Consider the following 22,491-nt stretch of genomic DNA (forward strand, 5'->3'; position numbering starts at 1 on the left):
CTGCCCAGGTGACGATGATGGAGCCTGGGGGAGTGGCCGGGAGATGACGAGGAGGAGGAGGAGAAACACCTGCAGAGGTAGAACCTCGGGGATTCGCAGGTAGAGGATGAGAGGAAAGAGGAAGTCAAAAATGACGCAGAGACGTGGGGCCAGCGAGGACGGGGGTGTCACTGACCGAAGCACAGAAGTCGAGCAGAGGGAAGGGTTCGAGAATAAGGTGGCTCCGTGATGAGGCTCCACGTAAGACGGGTGCGCCCTCCTGCCCAAAGCTTCTCTCGCCCTCACCACCCTGGGAGGGGCTTATGCACACGGAGGGACAGGGAAGAGAGACTCAGGGTCTGCAGTGTAAGCCAGGAGGGTGTCTTCTACCCAACGACACATCTTCCAACTTACTCGATGCTCATGGCAGAACGCCCGTTTGCAAACCCGCCAGCCTCGGTGCGCAGGCTCGGGGCAGCCTGGGCCAGAGAGCAGGACAAAACCTTGGGACAACCCCCAGTTCCCCCCCCCCCCCCGCCCCCGAAGGAGCGGTTTCCACCAAGCTTCCCCCGCTTTATCTATTTGCCAAACCCAAGGCCACAGGTGGCTCTCAGCATTGCTTATTAATAACTCTAACACACAAGCTCCTGGGGCAGCCGGGGAAGCCAGCCCCAGGGCACACGCTGGCAGCCTGCTCCGCCTCTGGATGCCCGCCAGGCCGTCTGTGGCAGCCCCAGGGGGGGCGAGGGGGGGCGGGAGGAGCACTCCCTTCCACGCTGAGTCCATGGCTCCCCTGGCCCAGGGAGGCTGCCGGCTCAGCTCAGGTGGGGGCAGGAGAAGACAAGGAAGATGGGCCTTCAGATGCATCATCGCCCAGGAAACTAGGGCCCCGGGGGCGGGAACACTGGCTCCTGGCGAGCTGGATGCAGAGCGGGACCAGAATCCTGGTCTCCAGCCTCCTGAGGCAGCGTCTCTCCGCTGTGCTCCTGGCTGTGAAATCGCTGTTCTGCTCACCACATGCGGGGCCGCAGCGTCTGACCCCCGCTCTTGCACAGCAAGACGATGAGGTGGTTCTGGCATTGTGTCTCTTCCCGCCGGCGGGAGCCAGAGGGCACACAGACCCCACCGGCTCGACCTAGATTCCGGGTTTCCCGATAGGGCCCCGTTGGCCAGTGGGGTGCATGGAGGCGGGCTCTTGTGTGACACAGGAATACAGGTGCCCCCCTCCACCCCGCGGGTGGGCAGCCTGGGCAAAGGGCCAGCTGTTTACCCCTCTGTCACTGGAGACAGGGATTAGACACCAGCCACAGCCACGGTGCACGCAGCGCCCATGGGAACACGGGGCAGCCAGCCACCGCCCTGGAGACGCCAGGAGACAGACAGACAGACGGAAAGGCAGGCAGGCAGGCCGACCGCCGCCGCCGCCGCCGCCGCCGCCGCCGCCGCGCGAGGGGCAGGGAGCGCCGCGGTCCAGCGAGCGGCGAGCCCGCAGGGCGCCCCCTGGAGGGCAGAGGGAGAGGGCCCGGCCGCGAGCGAGGGGGCACGGGGAGGCGCCGAGAGCGGCCAAACCGACACGGCGGCGGCGCCGGGCGGACGCAGGGCCTCGCCGAGGGCCGGAGGGACGCGCAGGCGGGCACTCGCTGGCAAAGCGGCTCAGGCTCGAGCGCCTCCCCGGCGGAGGCGGCCCACCCCGGGCCGCAGCACGGGAGGGGCGGGGGCGCAGGGGGCGGGAGGCGCCGTCGGGGCCCTCCCCTCGCCCCGCCTCCCGGTCGGCGCCCTTGGCCGCGGGCGCGTTGTTGGTTTCGGGTTGTCAGGCAGCAGCAGCCCGGGTGAGGCTGCGGGGGACCCGGTGACGGTGGGGGTGCGGCTCGGCCATGCCCGCTGTCGCGGCCTGAGCCCCTCCATCCCCGCAAGCATGAAGGACAGTGGGGACTCCAAGGACCAGCAACTCACGGTGAGACGCCCGCCGAGGGCCCGTCTGTGGCCCGGACTCAGATTCCACCTCCCGCAGACAGAGCCGGCCTGTCCCCTCGCCCCCCTCCCCGCCCCCACAAAAGGACCCCCGGGACCAGGCAAGGCGACTGTCAGAGAACTTTCCCCCAGTCCTGGTGTCAGGAAGGAGGGCGTCCTGCTGAGCCCGAAGTTAGCCCAGCTCCGCCCCTCCCTCCACACCTTCCCACCAGGGGCCCCCAGCCCCCAAGCCTGCGCCCATGGGTCTCTGGGACAAGACTGCTCCCCCATCCAGAAACACCAGGGCAGGCTTGGCCCGCCTCCTAGAAGAGGAAGGAGGGAACCAAGGGGTACCCCAACCCAGTGGAGTCGGGAGTGAACTAAAGAAGCTGGGGATCACAGGTAGACAGACGAGAGCCTCCAGGTGCCAGGGGAGCTGGCATGGGGCTGGGGTGGCTGGCGATTGGGGGGAAGCGATTGCAAGGAAGATGCTGTCCAAGTGAGGACTAAATGGTTCAGAGGATGCTGGGAGCCGCTGAGAGGCCCCCAGCCGAGCCCTGCGGTTGGGGGCAGATGAAGAGGTGTGAGTGGGGGGTGGGGCTCAGGTAGAGACTGAGGGCGGACTCCTGATTCTCAGTGGTGCTGGGTCAGAGTAATGGGGGGAAGGCTCAGTCACCCCAGGGCCACGGCCCCTTCCCTAACTTCTGAGATCTGGGAACGGGCCTTTATCACCAGCAGGTGGGTGGTGATGTCACGGGAGGGTGATGCTGCCCCCAGACACTCAGCCTCTGCAGGGCGAGCTAGCTGCTCCAAACTGGAGCCTGGGCCCCAGCCCTGCAGCAAGGCCCTGGCTCTGGAGCATCCTCTCTGGCTGTCGGGAAGGGTCTCTTTGAAAGCGGCTTGGTTGGCATGTGTGGTGTGCCCGCTCCGCAGGGCGGGAGGGTCCTCCCCTCCCAGCAGTGGAGTTTGGCTGAGGCGTCCGGTGCTGAGGCTCTGAGCGTGGAGTTATACCCACACGCCTGGCAGGCATTTCCCCTTCATCAGCAGAAACACACATGCCTCCATCCCTTTTTTTTTTTTTTAATTCTTAGTTTTCTTGTTTTCCTTTTTTGTTAATCCTCACCTGAGGATTTTTTTCCATTGATTTTTAGAGAGGGTAGAATGGAGAGGGAGAGACAGAGAGAAACATCGATGTGAGAGAGACACATAGATTAGTTGCCTCTTGCACCCACCCTGACCAGGCCGGGGGATCGAGCCTGCAACTGAGGTATGTGCTCTTGACCGGAATTGAACCCAGGACCCCTCAGTCCGAGGACCGACGTCCTATCCACTGAGCCACACCGGCTAGGCATGCCCCGTTTCTTTGGGCGAGGCTCGTGCAGAGAGAAGAAGCACTGTCACCCAGTGGCTGGAGAATAGAGAGAGTAGGGGCCCCGTGGCGCTGTCCTTGGGGTAGGAATGTGGACCCAGGCTGAGGAGGGGGAGGGGAAGTTCCCCGGCCTCCGGCCCCTTCCTGCTGTCCTCAGTGCTGCCCCTTTGGTTGCAGTCCCTTATTCACGGGGCACAGACAGCCTACTCCAGTGCCCAGGGCTCCAAGTTCAAAGCCCAAGGGAGCTGCAGCTGCTGAACGTGGGCCTGTGACTGATGCAGCCCGGAGGAGCTGCCACGGGGACCGCCCTGAGCCACGGGCTCCTGGGGAAATGCGCAGACTCAGACCCAGCCCCCATTCTCTGGCCCTCCCGCCCTTGCCCAGGTGGTTGTCCTGACCACTGAGTTTTCCGAACGACGAAGGAGGCCTGAGGTGGCCGGACAGAGGGGAGCCCTGGGGCTTGCCCTCGCGGACTCCCAGGGTCCCCTCATCCTTCTCTCTGGGCCCAGCACAGCCCTTTTCGTCTGATCTCAGGGGTCTGGCCTTCCCTCCCAGGTGGCGCTCCGGGTTCGGCCCATCAGCGTGTCGGAACTGGAGGAAGGAGCCACCCTCATCGCCCACAAAGTGGACGAGCAGGTACGAGGGGTTGTGGCTGGGCACTGCAGGCCAGGGCGCAGGTCTGTCCATACCTCGCGGGGGCAGGTACCTGCTCACCGGGTAGTGACGGGAAGGGCCCCTGTGGCTTGCCCACTGAACGCGTGGCTAACACTGACCTGGCGACATCATCAAGGAAACAGGCTTCTTTTTCCAGGAAGCCTTCCTAGATTGATCCAAGGAGAGCTGACAGCTTCCCTAGCCTGGGTGGGTCCCGGTCCCTAGTCCAGTTCTAAAACTTCCACTTCCATGTGCCCGTGACACGACTTTCCCATTTGAATATGTCTGCTACGCATAGAGGACGCATTTACACAGTATTCATGTTTGGCTAAGTCCTGGGATGCCTGTTTGCTCTCTTGATCCTCATGTCACCATGATGAGGTGAGCAGGGCAAGTCCCACCTCTATTTACACAGGAGGCAATCAGTCTTTGTCGAGTACCCACAACACACTGGTGACAGTGCTATGGTGAAGAGAAAAGACCCTGTCTTCCCTTCGTTACCTTAGAGTCCAGTGTGGGCGGACAAGACATTAATCACAGCATTGCATCACAAACAGGCGGGGTTAGCGGCCCACAGGGACTACAAAGAAATGCATAGGAAGTACGAGGGGCACTTGGCCTGGTCCCGCAGCTCAGGGGGAAACGGTGCCCGCGCTGAAGCAGGAGGGGTGAAGAAGAGTCAGTAGGACTGTGCCATGAGGGAGAACTCTCAGCCACAGGGATTGGCATGTGCAAAGGCCCAGTGATGAGAGAGACTGTGATGGGCGTGGGTAACTGAGAAAAAACTGCCCTAGCCGGTTTGGTTCAGTGGATAGAGCGTCGGCCTGTGGACTGAAGGGTCCCGGGGTTCAATTCCGGTCAAGGGCACATGCCCAGGTTGCGGGCCTGATCCCCAGTAGGGGGTGTGCAGGAGGCAGCCAATCAATGATTCTCTCTCATCATTGATGTTTCTACCTCTCCCTCCCTCTCCCTTCCTCTCTGAAATCAATAAAAATATATTTTAAAAAAAGAAAAAACTGCTGTGGCTCAAGCAGGCGAGAGATGCAGAGAGCGGGCTGGAGGTGTGAGCTGAGGCTGGAGGTGTGGGCAGGGCCGGCCCACACACTCTGTAGGTCATGGCCAGGATGTGTGCTTGGGCAGGCAGTTGAGGACTCAGGTGCTGGGGTAGGAGTGGGCACAGAGGTACGGGCACCAGCAGCAGGTTTGTGCCCAGGTGGGAGCATCCCGGTGGCATGGCCCTCGGCGACCCGAGAATGATCACTTGCCTCTGCTCAGTGGCCGCTGCACTTGCGTCTCCTGCGTGCAGCGGGATGTGCTGCAGATCAGGGAAGCTGGGGTGGCATGATGCCATGCAGAGCAAGTACAAGTGGGCACGTGCTGGCCCTGGGCATGGCAGGCTAGACTCAGGACGCCCAAGGGCCATGGGAAGCAAACTGGAGGTGGACAGCTCAGCCCGCAACACCTGCCTGCCGCTGGGCTCCCCGAAGGGGGTCCGGGGGTGCCCATCCAGCCTGTTCCTTCAGCCCCGACAGTGGAGCTGTGGGCATGCGAGCTGGGTGGTCCCAGCCTCCTGGCTTCTGCTCTGGTCCCTCTTTCAAGGAGCAGCCTTCCTCAGAGGCCTCGGGGAAGCAGGGATGGCTGGGAAGATCCCTTCTAAACTGATTCGGGCAGCTGGAGCGGGAGGGATGTGCGGAACAGTCACGTAGGGGAGTTCAGCCATCGGCGGCCCCGGGAGGGCTGCTTCCGAGACCCCCGTTGCCTCTTCTGCAAGCGGGGACAGTAATCAGGCGGCCTCCTCCAGGGGGCTGTGTGGGCTGATGGACACACAGTGCTTCCCAGTGCCTGGCGCACAGTAGGAGTCTAATGGATGTGCTACCCGCCTCTATTAGAGACGGAGAGTCCCCGGGCTGCTGAGGGGCCGTGCGCAGAGCCAGAGAACACGGGAGGAGAAACCTCCTTCCAGGCCAGGCCGCTCCCTGTTTGTCCAACTTGTCCCCAAGGGTATCAGGTCCTCAGCTGGGACAATGATGGCTCTCTCTCGGCCACGTCTGGCTTCTGGCCGGCACGGGGGCTGAGAGATATGAACTGATGCTGATGGAAACGCTCCGGGCTGGGCACAGCCCATTGTGTGCCCACACACGGCAGACACTGGCTCCTTTCTGTCCCCGCCAGTGGAGCGGGGGTCCGGCCTGATCCGGCCGAGCTGCGCCAACTAGAGGGGCCCGGGCTGGGCGTTCCCTCCCCGCCTGCTCCTTGGTCAGCGGGAGGGGTGTCTGAGCAGCGTGAGCTCGGGGCTCTCCCCACGGACTCTGGGCCCGGCAGGGACAGCCAGAGGCCGCTGGTCCCAAGTCCTTTTGTCCCCACAGATGCGCTGCTTGGCCTGCTGTTGGAGATTAGCCACAGCCAACGGCAGGCTGGGAACCTCCAAAAAGCCCCGCTGTCCCCCACCAGCTCCATTCCTCTGACAGCAAGGCCCTGGCGAGCAGGAGGCAAAGACAGGAGTCCCCTTGCCTGCCACTCCGACCAGCCCCACCCTGGACCTCTGTCTCTCTCCAGCGACCCCCACAGCTGGTCTGTGGCCCTGGCCCAGAGGGAGGCTTGGGGTGCAGGCTTGGGCAGCCGTGGTCATGGGCCAGGTGGCCGGTGGTAGCTCTGGCCCCCGCCCCCCCCTGAGGTCTGGAGCCCGGCGGGCTGCTGGGGCGAGTCTGGGAGGGGTCTTAGCGCAGCCTTCCTTAGAGCTAGGCATGTTCTCCTGGGGACGTGGGAGATTTCAGCAACGAGGCTGTGCAGAGCGGCCCTCTCACAGGACAAGTCCCTTGGGGACAAGAGGCCGGGTTCTGGGGAAGTGGGAGTTAGGGTTCGGATTTATAAAAGGGGTTCAGGGACCTCCCCACGTCCTGGAGCCCCTGTGCAGTTTGGGACAGGAGCCACAGTGCCTTCTTTTTTTTTTTTTTTTTTAATATATTTTTTATTGATTTCAGAGCGGAAGGGAGAGGGAGAGAGGATAGAAACATCAATGATGAGAGAGAATCATTGATCAGCTGCCTCCTGCAATCCCCCTACTGGGGATCGAGCCCGAAACCCCGGCATGTGCCCTTGACTGGAATCAAACCCGGGACCCTTCAGGCTGCAGGATGACGCTCTATCCACCCCCAGCCAAACCGGCTAGGGCCACACTATCTTCTTTAGCCGCCTGCGGGGCCAATGTGCGCAAGAGCTTCCCCCCGCGCCTGGCACACAGTGGGGTTAACAGGTGTTAGTCTCTTTAAGGGCTGAAACGGGATGGTTTGGGGCCCCAGAGGTAAAACTGAGCCCACCTCTTGCCTTTCCGTTGCCTATGCCAGAGCTCTCAGGCCAGGGGTTCCCCCGTGGTCACCTCCACACGTCTGTGTTCCTAGAAGAGTGTGGTAACCCAGCCGGCATGGCTCAGTGGTTGAGTGTTGACCTATGACTCAGGAGGTCACAGTTCAACTCCCGGTCAGGGCACACGCCCGGGTTGCGGGCTGGATCCCCAGTGTAGGGCGTGCAGGAGGCAGCCTATCAATGATTCTCTCTCATCATTGATGTTTCTCTCTCTTCCTCTCCCTTCTTCTCTGAAATCAACAACAACAGAGTGTGGTAGGAGCTCAGTCTCCTAGTAGCATCAGGGGCAGGACTAGACCCTGACACCCAACCCTTCAGGGGTGCCATCGATGACCACAAAGTGGGGGGCGGGCAGCCTGAAAGGTCTGGGGGGCCCAGGGCTTCCAGGGTGGAAGCAGAAACTCCACACCAGCCTCCTTCCCCTCCGTCTCTCCCCCCACAAAGCCCACAGCCTGCAGACCCCCTCCCAGCTCTTTACCTACAGAATTTAAGTCACCTGACAATATGGGTCATCCCATAATTAGCCTTTATCTGCTCAAAGCCCAACTGTCACCCCTGTGCTCCTGGGGTCCTTGTCTGAGAGTCCTGGCGGGGCCTCCGTTTCCTCATCAGAAGCTGGGATAGTAACCTGCTCTGCCCGCCCTGCCATGCTGAGGGCTCTGAGAGGATTAGGGGAGGTCTTGTACAGGGGAGCCGCAGCCACACAATTGGGAGGCTGTTGTGAAAGATAAAGTGTCAGGTGACAGATGCCAAGTGTTGGGGGACGGAGTGCTGGGAGGGGCAGCCTGTTAGCCCCCTTTCCTGCCCGGCTCCCTCCACACCCACCATCTGGATGCTTTGTGCCCCTTTGCCCCACAGAGCTGAGCCTGGTGGGGAGTGACTGGGGGAGACTGGGAGGGTTCTTCACCCTGCCCCTTAGCCGTCACCCCACCTCCTTAGCCAACAACTCCCCTTAGCCCTCACCCCCCTTAGCCATCACCCCTTATCTCCCCAGCCCCTCCCAGCCCCAGGCAACCACTGACCTACTTCCATTTCCGTAGATTGACTATTCTGGACATTTCATATGGATGGAGGCACAGTGTGTTGTCTTCGTGTCTGGCTCCTATCACTGAGCGTAATGTTTTCAAGGCTCATCCACATTGTAGCACGTGTCAGAACTTCATTCCTTCTTTTTGAATATATATTTTAATTGATTTCAGAGAGGAAGGGAGAGGGATAGAGAGATAGAAACATCAATGATGAGAGAGAATCATCGATCGGCTGCCTCCTGCACGCCCCACACTGGGGATCGAGCCCACAACCCCGGGGAACAAGCCCTGATTGGGCATCGAGCCATGACCTCCTGGTTCATAGGTCGACGCTCAACCACTGAGCCACACCGGCCAGGCAGCACTTGTCATTAAAATGACCTGTTCCCCCTCGACTGAAGTGTCAGAGGCAGGAAACCATGCCTCTCTCCCCGCCCTTGCTGAAAGCCTGGTCCATAAGGTGCCCAGAAAGCATGTTCACCGGGGCCGGCTGCCTGTGCTGCCCTCTGGGGCTCGGCTCCAGCTCACCTGGTCAAGGGCACAAGGGCTCCTTTGTATGCCGAGTGGACAGGGAAGGGGCGATGCTCTGGAAGGTGGGGTGCGGGCTGGGACCCAGACAAAGCCCTCTTTAAGGGGATCATGGCTGCCCAGCTGACAATGCACTGATTCAGGAGCCTGCATATCAAAGGAACCAAATGCCCAGGAGCCATGAACTTGGCAGTGCCGGGAGGTCGTTTGGAGGTCATCAGTGGGATATGGGCATCAGTGAATGCCGCTCTCCGGCTCTCCCTCCCTGCACCAAAGCCCCTCCTGAGGGCACCCCTCAGCCCTGCCTGTGTCCACACTGGCACCGGAGAGGTGAGAACTGGTACTGCTGGTCAGGTTCCCGCGCGGCCCGCTGGGACCCACGCCCAGCCCTTGTCGCTGCGTTTATCTTCAGTTGGGCTGAAACTTGATCGGGCTCCTGCTGCCGGCAGTGTTAGGGCTGAGAAGGAACTGGATCCTGGACGAGGCTTACGGGGCAGTGGGCAGAAGCCCTGAGGAGGTGGCTGGACCAGGGGGGCACCCCGCGGGGCAGTGCAGCCAGACGACCTGACCTGCGCTCAGCTCAGGGTGACCCCCCCACCCCGATCCTTGGCGAGCTGTGAGGGGCCTGAGTCAGTCTTTCCCGCACAGCCCAGCCCGGCCTATCTGGGGGCCCCTCCAGCTGGCTCACCTGAACCCCACCTGACGGGTGGGTGAGACTCCTGAGGCCGGGCCTCCTGGGGAGCTGCCTTCCCTCTCCCCTCCCTCCTCCTCCTCACACCTCCCTCCTCCCTCCTCCGTGGAGAATCCCAGAAGGAGGCGGTCTGGGCCCCGGGTCTTAGGCCAGTGTAGGTGCAGGGAGCCCAGGCGTGCACCTACGGCAGGGGCCGGTGGTGAAGGGGGCTGATGTCAGGGCGCACAGAGAATGCTGGAGAGTCTGGCGGAGTCCCAGGCTGTGCCCTCCCAGGCCTGGGCCTCCTGCTTCCTCCCCCCGTCACTGAGCACCAGTGGCTCTTGGCCCCACCCCTGGGCCTGCCAGTGGATGAGAGGGAGTGTGGGGGCTGAGGCAGGGGTGCAGGGGTGAGGCAGGGGTGAGGCTGGGGTGAAGCTGGGGTGCAAGGTCCTAGGTGCCTCACGGCTGCAGTGAGATGAAGGATCTGCAGGTTTGGAGCCCCGGGTTCGAGTCCGTTCCCCCACCGGCTAGTGTGTGAGCTTGGACAGGTCACTGCTCCGGGGCCGTCTCCTCTGTGAAGTGGGAATGGCAGCCTCGCCGCCTGACCTGTGTGGGACTAACGGGGTCGGGGTCCGGGAAGTGCTCAAAACACGTCCTGACACTATACACGCCGGATGCCCCCAGCCCGTGTTAGTGCCGCTCCTCCCGTGGGGACAAGCGCGGGGCGTGGTGCAGGCAGAGGAAGGGGGCCCGGAGCTGGGGGGTCGAGGGCACATGGCACTCGGGGCTCCTTTGGGCATCCAGGGCCAAGTGCCCAGATGGGGCACACGGGCACTGATGGGGGCAGGGCTGGGCCCAGGACTCAGGGGCCCGGGGCCGCCCAGCTCTGGGCCCCCTTCCTGCCGGACCTGACTGTGGTCCCCTGGCTTCTGGCCCCCCACCCCTGGCCCACACCCTGAGTGAGGAGGGGTGAGGTCAGGGCCAAGGGTGTGGCCGGGGCTCCGGTGACCGGGGCTGCCCTGGGCCCTTTGCAGATGGTGGTTCTCATGGACCCGATGGAGGACCCCGATGACATCCTGCGGGCTCACCGGTCCCGAGAGAAGTCCTACCTGTTCGACGTGGCCTTTGACTTCACTGCCACCCAAGTGAGAGGGCTGGGCCTGGGGACGCCCTCCGCCCCGCGTGAGAGGGACCCTCAGAGGACCTGCCAGCAGCCCTCAGCCCGCCCGCCACCACTTGCTCCCTGCCTCCCCCCTCCTGGGGCTCCGTGCGTGCAAGCGTGCGCTCGCCTGCATGGCATGTGCACGGCCCCCCTCCACGGGACCCACACGGCACCCCCGGCAGGTGGCCCCCCGGGAGCGGGAGGGCGGCACTGGAAGCCCATCTGGTGTGAGGAAGAGTCTCGGGGAAGCCGACACCCTCCCGGGACCCCCGTCTTGCCCATCTGTGGGGCTCCCGGGAGCAGGTGTGATGCGTCCCCGAGGCTGGGGGCCAGCCGCCAGCTGTGGGGGAGGCAGCTCAGGTGTCCTGAGCGCTCTCTCAGGCGGGCGTCCCCCCATGGGGTGAAAGGGGAGACACCATCCTCCACGCCCACCCCCACTTCTCTGGGGCCAAGGGACAGAAAGCGCCGCTGCTGGGGGCAGCGGGAGGGTGCCCGTGGGCAGTGTGCCCCGCCCGTGCCCAGGCCCCTGGCGGCTGTCCTCTTCCCTCCCCTGCAGGAGATGGTGTACCAGGCCACCACCAAGAGCCTCATCAAAGGCGTCATCTCAGGCTACAATGCCACTGTCTTTGCCTACGGCCCCACAGGTGAGGGGGAGCCCACACAGTGGGGGGGCCCGGATGCTTGTCCCCCTTGAGAAGCAAGCCCCCTCGCCCTGTGCCAGAGAGCCAGTCTGGCCCCAGCTGGGGCAGGACTCAAGGATGTAGCTGATCCGCCCCCTCGCAGGGCCCTCAGGCCCCAGCGGCCCCACCCCCAGGCAAGACCCATCCTCCCCAATCCTCACCGCCCTGCCATCTGGGGGTCCCAGCCTTGAGGACACACCCGATAGGCCAGGACACCCTGTCCGGCAAGATGGCACTCCCGACCCACCCTGCTCACCCACCACCGTGCTGTGCCCAGGCTGCGGGAAAACCTACACCATGCTGGGCACGGACCACGAGCCAGGCATCTATGCCCGGACCCTCAATGACCTCTTCCGCGCCATTGAGGAGACCAGCAATGACATGGAATACGAGGTGTCCATGTCCTACCTGGAGGTGAGCCTCCCCCCACGCCGGCTTAGTCAAGGGGCCCATGGGACACGGCTGGCCACCTGCCTGGGGCCCTCACCAGGCAGTTTCCCGGGCTGCTCCCCACGACAGCTCTCCCGCACACGCCGCTGGCCTCGCTTTACAGAAATGGGAGGCTCAGCGACGTGAAGCAACTAGGCCAGTGTCACACAGTAAAGAGACAAAGCAAGGATTTAAACTCAGGAGCCCTGCCCCCGGCCCACACTCCAAAACAGCCTTCCGTGAGCGCAGGCTCAGCGCCCTCCATCCGTGGGCTCCATTTAATTTTTTGTTTTTAAAAAATATATTTTATTAATTTTTTATAGAGAGGAAGGGAGAGGAATAGAGAGTTAGAAACATCGATGAGAGAGAAACATCGATCAGCTGCCTCCTACACACCGCCTACTGGGGATGTGCCCACAACCAAGGTACATACCCTTGACCGGAATCGAACCTGGGACCCTTCAGTCCGCAGGCCAGCGCTCTATCCACTGAGCCAAACTGGCTAGGGCTCCATTTCTTTATTTATTCTTTTTTTTTTTTTAATCCTCACCAGAGGATATTTTTCCCATTGATTTTTAGAGAGGGAAAGACAGAGAGAAACATCGATGTGAGAGAGAGAGACACATCGATTGGTTGCCTCCTGCACGCGCCCCAGCCAGGGCCCAGGCTGGGGATGAGCCTGCAACCAAGGTACGTGCCCCTGACCGGAATTGAACCCGGGACCCATCGGTCTGCAGGCCGACGCTCTATCCACTGAGCCAAACCAGCGAGGGTCTCCGTGACCATTTCTTAAGGCCGACCCTGTCTGCCCTGCCAGGCTGCCTCCTGGCGCTCGGTGAACGTGGGGGCGGCTGAGCATTGTACATACATGGACAGGCTTGAACCTGCCGGCCTTCGCTGCCTAGCCTCAGCCCCCGGCACCCGGCGCCCACCTGTGGGGGTGCCGCCACCGGCAGGGCGGGGGCAGCGGGGTGGGAGCCTGCAGAGGCCAGACGAGGCGAGAGAGCCAGTGGGCCGGCCTCCATCTGGCTCCGGGCCTCGAGGCTCCGTCAGGAGCTGATAATCTCCTGGGTGACAGCTCGGGCGGAGCAGCGATGCATCACCGCCAGCAGCTCTCCCACCAGCATGGCGTGGACTCCGCCAGCCAGGCGCACTGGGGGTGGGGGTCGGGAGAGTGGTGTAAGGGTTGCTTGGCAACAAGCAGGGCAGGCCATCAGTCAGGTCCCCATTCTCTGCCCAGTGCCCAGCCTGCCCGCAAAGGGGGTCCCTCTGTCCTTGGCTCTGGTGGCCCCATGTTTCCAGTGGATGCTGAAGCCCCCCCCCCCCCGACACCCCATAGAAAGAAAGGGGCCGGTGAGCTCCTGTCCATTCTCGCTCAGGAGGGATGGGGAACCTGGGCCTTAGTCTCCCATCAATACCTGTCACCCACCTGTCCCATCAGATCTACAATGAGATGATCCGGGACCTGCTGAACCCCGCCCTGGGGTACTTGGAGCTGAGGGAGGACTCCAAGGGGGTGATCCAGGTGGCGGGCATCACCGAGGTCTCCACCATCAACGCCAAAGAGGCGAGTCTAATGCAGCCAGCAGGGCAGGGGGCAAACAGTGACCCCTGAGGGGCAGGAGGGGCAGAGGACTGACCAGGCAACCAGCCTCCTCGTGGGCGCACAGCCCCTGCCCTCCACAGGCCCCTCCACCCCCAGGGGCCAGCCCACCACCGCCTGGGCCTTTCCCCGATTTGTGGGAGCACCCCCACTGGTCCCCGAGAGTGGCCTCCCTCCTGCCCACCCAGATCATGCAGCTGCTGATGAAGGGGAACCGGCAGAGGACCCAGGAGCCCACGGCCGCCAACCGGGCGTCCTCCCGCTCCCACGCGGTGCTGCAGGTGTCCGTGCGCCAGCGCAGCCGCGTCAAGAACATCCTGCAGGAGGTGCGGCAGGGCCGCCTGTTCATGATCGACCTGGCCGGCTCCGAGCGCGCGTCCCAGGTGAGGGAGCGCCCCCCCGAGGCTGGGGGAGGCTGGGGGGGGGGGGGTGTGACCTCCCAGATGAGGTCAGCTCCCCCAGGACTGGGGAGAATGTTTTTGGGGGGGTGGGGAGGGGGGAGCAGAGGGCAAGGATGCCAGCCTCCCAGTTCAGACCGAAGGAGAGAAACCCACTCTCCAACACACACACACACGCACACACACACACACACACACACACACACACACGTACATCCTGGAGCCTGGGGCGCCCTCTAGGGCCCTGTGCCTGTGGGTCTCCTGGCTCTGAGCTGGGGCCACCACCTCCCTCCACCTCATGGTCAGCAGGGCACCAAGCTGTGCAGGGGGCCTGCCCGGGGGAGACAGAGGGTGGCTCTCTCAGCCCCGCCCGAGCGAGGAGCGAGCCGCGCGTCCCTCACTCTCACTCAGGGGCCTCCTTCTCTCCCCTTGGAGCATGCCCTCGGGAGGGGGCAGGGCAAGGCCTGGTGGGTCATCTCCTCCCCGGGGGAGAGGGAGAGGCTCATAACCCAGGGTCCCCCGGAGTTGGGGTGAGGCCCGTCCCCCGCCCCAGGAGGCCACAGCTCTCCCCCCTCTCGCCCCCAGACGCAGAACCGTGGGCAGCGCATGAAAGAGGGGGCCCACATCAACCGCTCCCTGCTGGCCCTGGGCAACTGCATCAACGCCCTGAGCGACCGGAGCAGCAACAAGTACATCAACTATCGCGACAGCAAGCTCACCCGGCTCCTGAAGGTACCAGCGCGAGCCGGGCCCGGGCGCCGGGCACCAGGGGAGGCTGCCAGGCTTAGCCAGTGACACACAGGGTGCCCAGCCACGCTGGAATTTCACACAGACAACGGATTGTATTTGCTTAGTCTAAGTACGTCCCAAATGTTGCATTTGTATTTTATCTGGCGACTCTCACCAAATCCAGCCTTCATACGACGATCCCCACTCCTCACGCTGGCCAAAATCACCGTGCCATCAGCCGTCGGGAAAGGAGGGCCCTGGGCAGCCAGACGTGGAGGAGGGAGGAGGGAGGGCCCCTCGGGCCCCCAGCCAGCCGCGCCTTCCCGGCTCCTCTGTGCGAGGGGAGAGAAGGAGGGCCCGGAGCCCCTGCCTGGGATACTCGACATGGCCAAATGAGAACTTTGGAGAACAAAGTGGAAGTGAGAAGTGGGGGGGAGGGGAAATCTGGACTGAGGGGGACCATGACCTGCTCAGCACCAGAGAGAGAGAGAGAGAGAGAGAGAGAGAGAGAGAGAGGCCGCAGGGGAACCTGGACAGCCTGGCTGAGCACAGGCCCTCCTCCCTAACCCTCCTCCCATCTAGGACTCCCTGGGGGGGAACAGCCGCACCGTGATGATCGCCCACATCAGCCCCGCGAGCAGCGCCTTCGAGGAGTCCCGGAACACCCTGACCTACGCCGGCCGGGCCAAGAACATCAAGACCAGGGTGAGGGCCCCACTGAATCCCTGGACGGATGGATCCCAGACCCTGCCACCCCTCCCGCACTCTCTGCAACCAGCCACCATCGCACTGGCCCCATTTCCCCGCGGAATGTTATCCCCATGCCCTCTCCCTGCACCTCCAACACCTGCATGCTTGCCGGGAAGCCCGCAGCTCCCCAGGGTCCCCTCCTTCGTGTTCAAGGTCTGAGCTCCCCTGGCCCAGCCCCTCCCTCTTCCCCTTTGCATCTTCAGATGCTCATTCAGACGGTTACGTTTCAAAGCACCTCATCATAACAGCCACCCACACCGAGCCCTTTGCCATCCGTCTCATAGGCTCCCCACGCGAGGCCCGAGTTATCAGTCACGTTTTATGGTTTGGGAAAATGAGGCCGAAGGAAGTGAGGGGACGTCCCCGCCGGGCCTGGATGGCACTGAGACTGTCCCCGCTGTCTAGGAGGGAGTCTATTTCGATGTGTGTGTGTGAAGGGGCAGATGGATGAAGGTCAGATAGGCTCATTCTCCCGACACTGCAACTTTCCAGCCGCCGTTCCCTCCCAACCCTCAAGGAACCTAACGGGGAGGAGACACGTCCTGAAACAGTTGATAGCTCAGAATATTAAGAACAGCAGGTCAATGATGCCAGCAGCGGCGGGCTGGTGGCATTCCACGGAGCTCTTTGGAGACCGTGAGTGAGACTCGGAAGGATGGGAGGACATTCCAGAAGGGGGAGCAGCAAGAGTAGAGGTTCCAAAAGCAGGAAGGAGAGGGTGTCTGGTGGGATGGGGAGAGCTGGATGGTTCCTCAACTATCACAGAATGTTCACACCAAAGCAGAGAGTCAAAAGAAAATCCAGACAGCCCGGCCGGCGTGGCTCAGATGGTTGAGTGTTGACCTATGAACCGGGAGGTCACGGTTCGATGCCCAGTCAGGGCACATGCCAGGGTTGCGGGCTCAGTCCCCAGTAGGAGGCGTGCAGGAGGCAGCCGATCCGTGATTCTCTCTCATCATTGATGTTTCTATCTCTCCCTCTCCTTTCCTCTCTGAACTGAATAAAAATATATTTTTAAATAAAAAAAGAAAGAACAGGGAAATCCAGACAGACAGTGGTGGGCCGTCAACACCAGGTGAAGGAACGAGGGCGTCCCCCAGGCAGTAGGGAGCCAGTGAAGGTTCAGCAGGGGAAGCAGCATGTTAGGAGTGTGGCTCTCCCAGAGGCCTGTGGTGTGACAGGCCATGGGGTTGGAGGCAAGGCCACTGCTGTCACCCAGAAGCACTGGGGGTCGGGGAGGAAGAGAAAGGAAGGCCCGCCGGCCGGCCCTGGCCCCCGGGCTGACTGCACCTGCTCTGCCCCGTGCTCCCCGCAGGTGAAGCAGAACCTGCTCAGCGTCTCCTACCACATTGCCCAGTACACCAGCATCATCGCCGACCTGCGGGGCGAGATCCAGCGGCTCAAGTGCAAGATTGATGAGCAGGGAGGGCGAGGCCAGGCCCGGGGACGGCTGGAGCGGGGTGACATTCGCCACATCCAAGGTGTGTGTGTGTGTGGGGGGGGGGAGGCGGGGGGTGTCTATATTAGTGTCAGCCCGTCTCCCACAGCCCCTGCAGGCTGTCTCAGATTGCTCTGGGGTCAGGCAGTGCTGGGGTCAGACTCTGGCTGGGTATCCGTGGCTGGTCACGCCACCGCCCTGAGCCTTCGCTGTAAAATGGAATGGTGATCGCTGGAGATTAGGTGGGATCACACGAGTGAGGGACACAGGAGCGTTCAGCTGCGTAGGACCTCACCCTCCACGCCGCAGGGTAGGGCTGCAAGGCCACGCCCGGCATCACCAGAAGGGGCACATCCTACATTCTCTTGTAGACTTGAGTTTGCCGGGATGGTTTGCCGACTGGTGGCAGTATCATGTCTAAGGGGCACTTTCAAAAATTGATTTCCGAGAGGAAGGGAGAGGGAGAGAGAGATAGAAACATCAATGATGAGAGAGAATCATGGATCGGCTGCCTCCTGCACGTCCCCTACTGGGGATGGAGCCCACAACCCAGGCATGTGCCCTGACCAAGGAATCGAACCGTGACCTCCTGGTTCATAGGTCGATGCTCAACCACTGATCAACACGGGCTGAGCTAAAGGGCACCTTTTAATCGCTGGCGCAAAGGTGCTGTAAGGGCCAGCGGAAGCCTGGTGCATACAGAGGGGCTGGGGTCAGGTGTGGGCCACAGCCTAAAGATTCAATGTGGATGTGCAGTGCGGGAGGAGGTAGCAATCTAGGAGGTCTTTCTAGAGGCGGCGGTTGGACTGAAAGTGGTTTGGGAAGAAAGGGCGGGGAGGGCCCAGGGGGGCCTCGATTTGCCTGGCCCGAAGCCTCTCTCTTCACTGAGCTCCCCACACCCATCCGATGGGCAGCTGAGGTCCAGCAGCACCGCGGGCAGGAGGAGCAGGCCGACATGGGGCAGCTGCGGGAGCAGCTCATCGGCGCTTTCCAGGAGCAGATGGACGTGCGCAGGCGCCTGCTGGAGCTGGAGAACCACGCCATGGAGGTCCAGATCGACACCTCCCGCCACCTGCTCACCATCGCCGGGTAAGCACCCCCCACACACACCCCCGGGCCGGGGACAGCGGGGCTCGGAGCTGTAGCTGCTCACTGTGCCCTGTTCCCCGTGGCCCGGATCCACCGCTCCCGTGGGGATGGGGCCGCGGCAGCTGGGAGCAGGAGAAGTCGCGCCGGGCGCTCAAATGGCGGGAGGAGCAGCGGAAGGAATCCTACACCAAGGACGACAGCGAGAAGGACTCCGACCCCGGCGAAGACCAGCCCGACATCGTGGAGCCGCCGGAGGTGGCCTCCGCCCGGGAGAGCATCGCCGCCCTGGTGGGCGAGCAGAGGAAGCTGCGCAAGCAGAAGGTGCCCGGGGTTTGGGGGCGGGGAGAGCGGGTTCCAGCGGGGAGGAGCCCGAGGGGGCGGGGCAGGGCTGGGGGGGGGGGGCAGTGAGACCCTGGCACCTCGCTAAGTTCCTTAGTGACCTCTGCCCCTCGAGCTCCTCGCCTGCAAAATGAGAGGGTCACGGAGCAGCCCTGGTGGGCTCTGGAGATGACATCCATGCCCGTCACCTACCGAGGATCCCAAAAATGGCCGCGAATGTTTCATCAGGGTTCCCCGAGGACGGCTCTTTGCCGTCTGTTCTGGAGAAGACCCAAACCCAGGGCTTCCGGGGCACCAGATGGGCTGCGGGGAGGGGTAGTTTGTGCTCAGAGCGGCCAGAGGTGGCCCAGAGGGGCCCCGTGGGAGCAGCCCCTGGTTGCGAGGCCCACGATACAGCGTCGAGGGCGGGGACCTCGGAACGGAGCCCCGGGGAGTCCGGGGACAGGAGGGGCGAGGACAGGCCGGGCCAGAGGGGGCGCTGACCCCTGCCGCCCCCAGCTGGCCCTGGAGCAGCGCTGCCGGGAGCTGAGCGCGCGGGGCCGCCGCCTGGAGGAGACGCTGCCGGGGCGCATCGGCTCCGAGGAGCAGCGCGAGGTGCTCAGCCTGCTGTGCCGCGTGCACGAGCTCGAGGTGGACAACACGGCGATGCAGTCGCACGCGCTGCTCCGCGAGGGCGCGCTCCGCCACCGCCGCGAGGCCCTGCGCCGCCTGGAGCAGCACCGCGCGCTCTGCGAGGAGATCATCCAGGGCCAGCGGCAGATCATCGACGGTGGGTCCCGCCTCGGAGGCGCTTACGCCCCGCCCCCGTCCAAGGGCGAAGGGTCCGAAGACCCGCCTGAGCCCTGCCCCTCCTCCTCCGCCGGTAGATTACAACCTGGCGGTCCCCCAGCACCTGGAGGAGCTCTATGAGGTGTACCTGCGGGAGCTGGAGGAGGGCGGCCTGGAGCGGGCCACCATCATGGACCGCGTGGCCTCCAGGGCCCTGCAGGTGGGCGCCTGGGCATGTTCTGGGGGAGGAGCCGATGCCCAAGGCAATGCCGGGGTTCCAGGCTGGCTGACACCCCAGGAAGCTGCCCCCCCTTTCCTTCTTATCCCACCCAAAGCCTTGCCACTGGGGATGCCCAACAGCCACAGCTTGCCCCTTGGGACCCAGAACACTGCCCTCGGGGGCTCCCAGCCCGCATTCCAGCCCGGGTCTTCCTGTGTGCCTTGCCTCTGTGCTATTATTTGGTCCGAGGCCACGCCTTCTGACTGTCCATCCCTGCCCCCTCCCCAGGACAGCTCCTTGCCCAAAATTATCCCAGCAGGAACCACGCTGACCCCCGAGGCTGACCTGGAGAGCGTGAAGACGCTGAGCTCTGAAGCCCAGCGCCTGCAGCACAGCATCCTCCCGCCCCTCAGCACGGAGAGGTGGGCCCGGGGACGCCTCCCAGCAGCCCTGCCTGCCGGCCACCGCGGGATGCCCGCCCAGAGTGGGTGGGGCTGCTGGGGGAGATGGGGCAGGAGCCACGGGGAGGAGGTGGCGCAGGTCTGGGGCGAGGGCTCCCCGGTTCTCTCTCCCTTCCTGCGAACAGCTCTCCCCTGGCACGGGGGTGGGCCCTCTGTGGGACCGGCTTGGTCATCAGATGCCCATCCTCTTCCGCCAACCTCAGCGAAGCCAACCACGCGTTCAAGACCAGTCCCCGCGCGTGGCAGGTGAAAAGCTCCTCTGTGCCCACCCCACCCCCCATCCAGATCGGCCACCTGGTGACCCAGGAGGTGAGCACTGAGTGCTGAGCACCCGCGGCCCCACGGGCCCTCGCTGAGGGTGGGGCACAAGGGTGGACGCCCAGCCGTTGGGATGGAGCCTTTCAGAGCGGCCACCACCCCTGAGGCCCCGCTGTCTGCCGAGTGGGGCGTGGGGTCTCCGCTGGGTTCAACGCCTTTGTCCTCCCGATCACCTTGTCCGCAGGCCCCCACTCAGGACAGCCTGGTCAGCCTGAGCAGCCGCATCAACTCCTCCCCTGACAGCAGCGAGAACCTGTCGGAGATCCCCTTGTCCCACCAAGGTGTGCCCCCTGCTGAGCCTGGCATCGCCTCCGCTGCTCAGCTCGCCCTTGCCTGCCCTCTGCTCTGCTGAAGCTGCCCATTCCAGGAAGGAGGCACCAGTGGCCCGAGAGGGTTAACCGCCCAGGACACACACAGAGCTGGGGGCACAGTCCGGAAGTCAGAATGGGGAACATATGGCCCCCCTCCCACTCAGGAATAACTGCAGCTGCAAATACAGATCGAATCCATGCCCCTTGCCATAGGCTAAGCCCATTGTCTCAGTTAATGCTCACAATCACCCTGTGGGGTTCGTTTTACCACCTCCAGTTTAGAGATGAAAGTGAGGCTCAGAAATGTGCCCCAGGCTTCTTAAATGGCAGGCAAGTGGGGGTGCTGGGAGTGAAACCCAGACATCCCGGCTCCTACCCATTCCTGCCTTGGTTGGGGGGGGGGGGCGCGCTGGAGGTGCAGAAGGGAGAGGAATACCGGGCCTTGATCCCGGGGTGGGCGCTCCCTCTGTCCGCTGCAGAGAGGAAGGAGATTCTCACGGGCACCAAGTGCATCTCCGTGAAGGCTGCCCGGAGGCGCTCCAGAGCCCTGGGAACGGAGGGGCGCCACCTGCTGGCACCGGCCATGGAGCGCAGCACCCTGTCCCTGCACTCGCTGAGCGAGGCGGACGATTCTCGGCCATCCGGCCCCCTGGCCTGCAAGCGGCCTCCCAGCCCCACGCTGCAGCACGCTGCCAGCGAGGACAACCTGTCCAGCAGCACGGGCGAGGCCCCACCCCAGGTGGTCGGGCATCGAGACGATGGCCCCGGGCCCTGGCTGCGGGGCCAGAAGAAAAGCCTGGGCAAGAAACAGGAGGAGTCGCTGGAGGCAAAGAGGAGGAAGCGGAGGTCCCGGTCTTTTGAGGTCACCGGGCAAAGGGTGAGGCTAGGGGTGGGGTGTCTGGGCCCCTTCCTTGTGGGTGTGGGCCGGAGGGCTGGGTTCCTCCAGAGGCTCAGAGCATCTGCACCACCCTCCTCGCCTCTGTCCCCCAGGCGGGCCCAGAGCTGGGGGCAGCTCAGGCCTTACTGTTCTCCACCAACACAGCTCTCCTGCCCCAAGACACACCTCCTGGGGCCCCGCCCCCTGGAGAGCATCTCGGACCACAGGATGCCCGTGTGCGGGCACCCAGCCCCTGGTATCCGGCATCTGGGAAAGGTCACGCTGCCTTTGTCCAAGGTCAAACTCCCTCCAAGGCAGAACACAGGTCAGTGCCAGCAAGAAGGGGTGGGGAGCCCTTGGCCTGCCCGGAGAGGAGGCATGTTGAGCTGTCCGCCGCCATGGCCGCCCCTGGCTGGAAACAGGGTTCTTGCAGAATACTGTGCGTGGGACTGGCATCTTGGGGTTGTGCCCCCGGGGAGTTCAAGGCCACTGGGTGATGAGAGAGGGGAAGGGGAAGCATTCCTAACCCCCTGCTTCTGGCCCTTCCCCCGTTTCAGGCCCTGGGGTTTCCTCCCCACTCGCTGTTCCCTCCAACCCGGCTGGTGTTTCCCGACGGGCTACCCGTGGGCCCCGCCTGCCCCACGGCACCAGCACCCACGGCAAAGACGGACGCTTCCGGCACAACTGAGGGGCCCTGTCTGGCACCGGCCCTCCTGCCCCCAAAGACTGAATGGGGTGTAGTGGGGAATGGGAGATGGAGGCTGGGCAGGTGGGGGTGACCTGGAGGCCGGAGCTCAGGATCTCAGAAGGCCAGGGCTCCCGAGACCCAGGAATTAGGAGGGTGTCTGCCCAGCCCTTCCCTGTGTGCAGCGCCACCGGGGCAGGGAGGGGCGCCCAGGAGGCAGGCCAGGATGGCAGGGCTCCGCGGCCTCCCAGCCTGGGATGGAACCCTGTGGCCAAAACCCTGCACAGACCTGTGGCCAGACTCGGCCTCGGAAAGGGCGGGAGGGAGCCGTTAGTGGGACAGGGCTCCTGGGCCCACACCTGGGGCCAGGGCCTCCTGGCTGGCGGGAAGGGCCAGCAGATGGCTCTCATACTGTGGGGGGAAGGAGGGAGTCTGGTTTCCCTCCTTGGCAGTGGCTCCCTTTTTAACAGTAAAATCCCATTTGGGTCTGGACAGTTGTGTTGGAAACTAGACCTTTGTCAGAAACTGGGTGCCCCTCCCTACCCCCACACCCCATCGAACCCTGGCTGGGGGCATGGCACCAACCTACAAACCCTGGGGGAAAGGGGTTTCTGTAGACGCTGAGCCCCTCCCAGGTGTCATGCCCCATCACACCTGCCCAGGCTTCCTCCCAGGAGGTCGGAGATTGGGGTG

At 63.4% G+C, this 22,491-nt stretch overlaps 1 protein-coding gene across 1 annotated transcript; it reads left to right on the forward strand.

The window, feature by feature from the left end:
• The first annotated feature begins 1,894 nt into the window (after positions 1-1,894).
• KIF19 (kinesin family member 19) lies at positions 1,895-22,266 on the forward strand. Its single transcript, XM_008156244.3, has 20 exons — positions 1,895-1,933; positions 3,854-3,934; positions 10,576-10,686; positions 11,260-11,347; positions 11,661-11,797; positions 13,254-13,379; positions 13,604-13,798; positions 14,399-14,545; positions 15,125-15,247; positions 16,608-16,773; positions 17,645-17,819; positions 17,942-18,140; positions 18,657-18,927; positions 19,025-19,146; positions 19,435-19,568; positions 19,811-19,916; positions 20,110-20,206; positions 20,716-21,113; positions 21,279-21,438; positions 21,671-22,266. Exons 1-20 carry the CDS (start codon positions 1,895-1,897, stop codon positions 21,799-21,801), a joined length of 3,006 nt encoding a protein of 1,001 aa, XP_008154466.2. The 3' UTR covers positions 21,802-22,266.
• The last annotated feature ends 225 nt before the right edge of the window (positions 22,267-22,491 follow it).

Source organism: Eptesicus fuscus, chromosome 20, assembly GCF_027574615.1.
Source record: "Eptesicus fuscus isolate TK198812 chromosome 20, DD_ASM_mEF_20220401, whole genome shotgun sequence".
Taxonomy (NCBI): domain Eukaryota; kingdom Metazoa; phylum Chordata; class Mammalia; order Chiroptera; family Vespertilionidae; genus Eptesicus; species Eptesicus fuscus.

Bases quoted from the DNA above. Each gene is read 5' to 3' on its own strand.
- KIF19 (XM_008156244.3), top strand. From the start codon at position 1,895: ATGAAGGACAGTGGGGACTCCAAGGACCAGCAACTCACG. The intron at 19,917-20,109 runs GTGAGCACTGAG...CCTTGTCCGCAG, and splicing joins GCCACCTGGTGACCCAGGAG to GCCCCCACTCAGGACAGCCT. The intron at 20,207-20,715 runs GTGTGCCCCCTG...TGTCCGCTGCAG, and splicing joins GATCCCCTTGTCCCACCAAG to AGAGGAAGGAGATTCTCACG.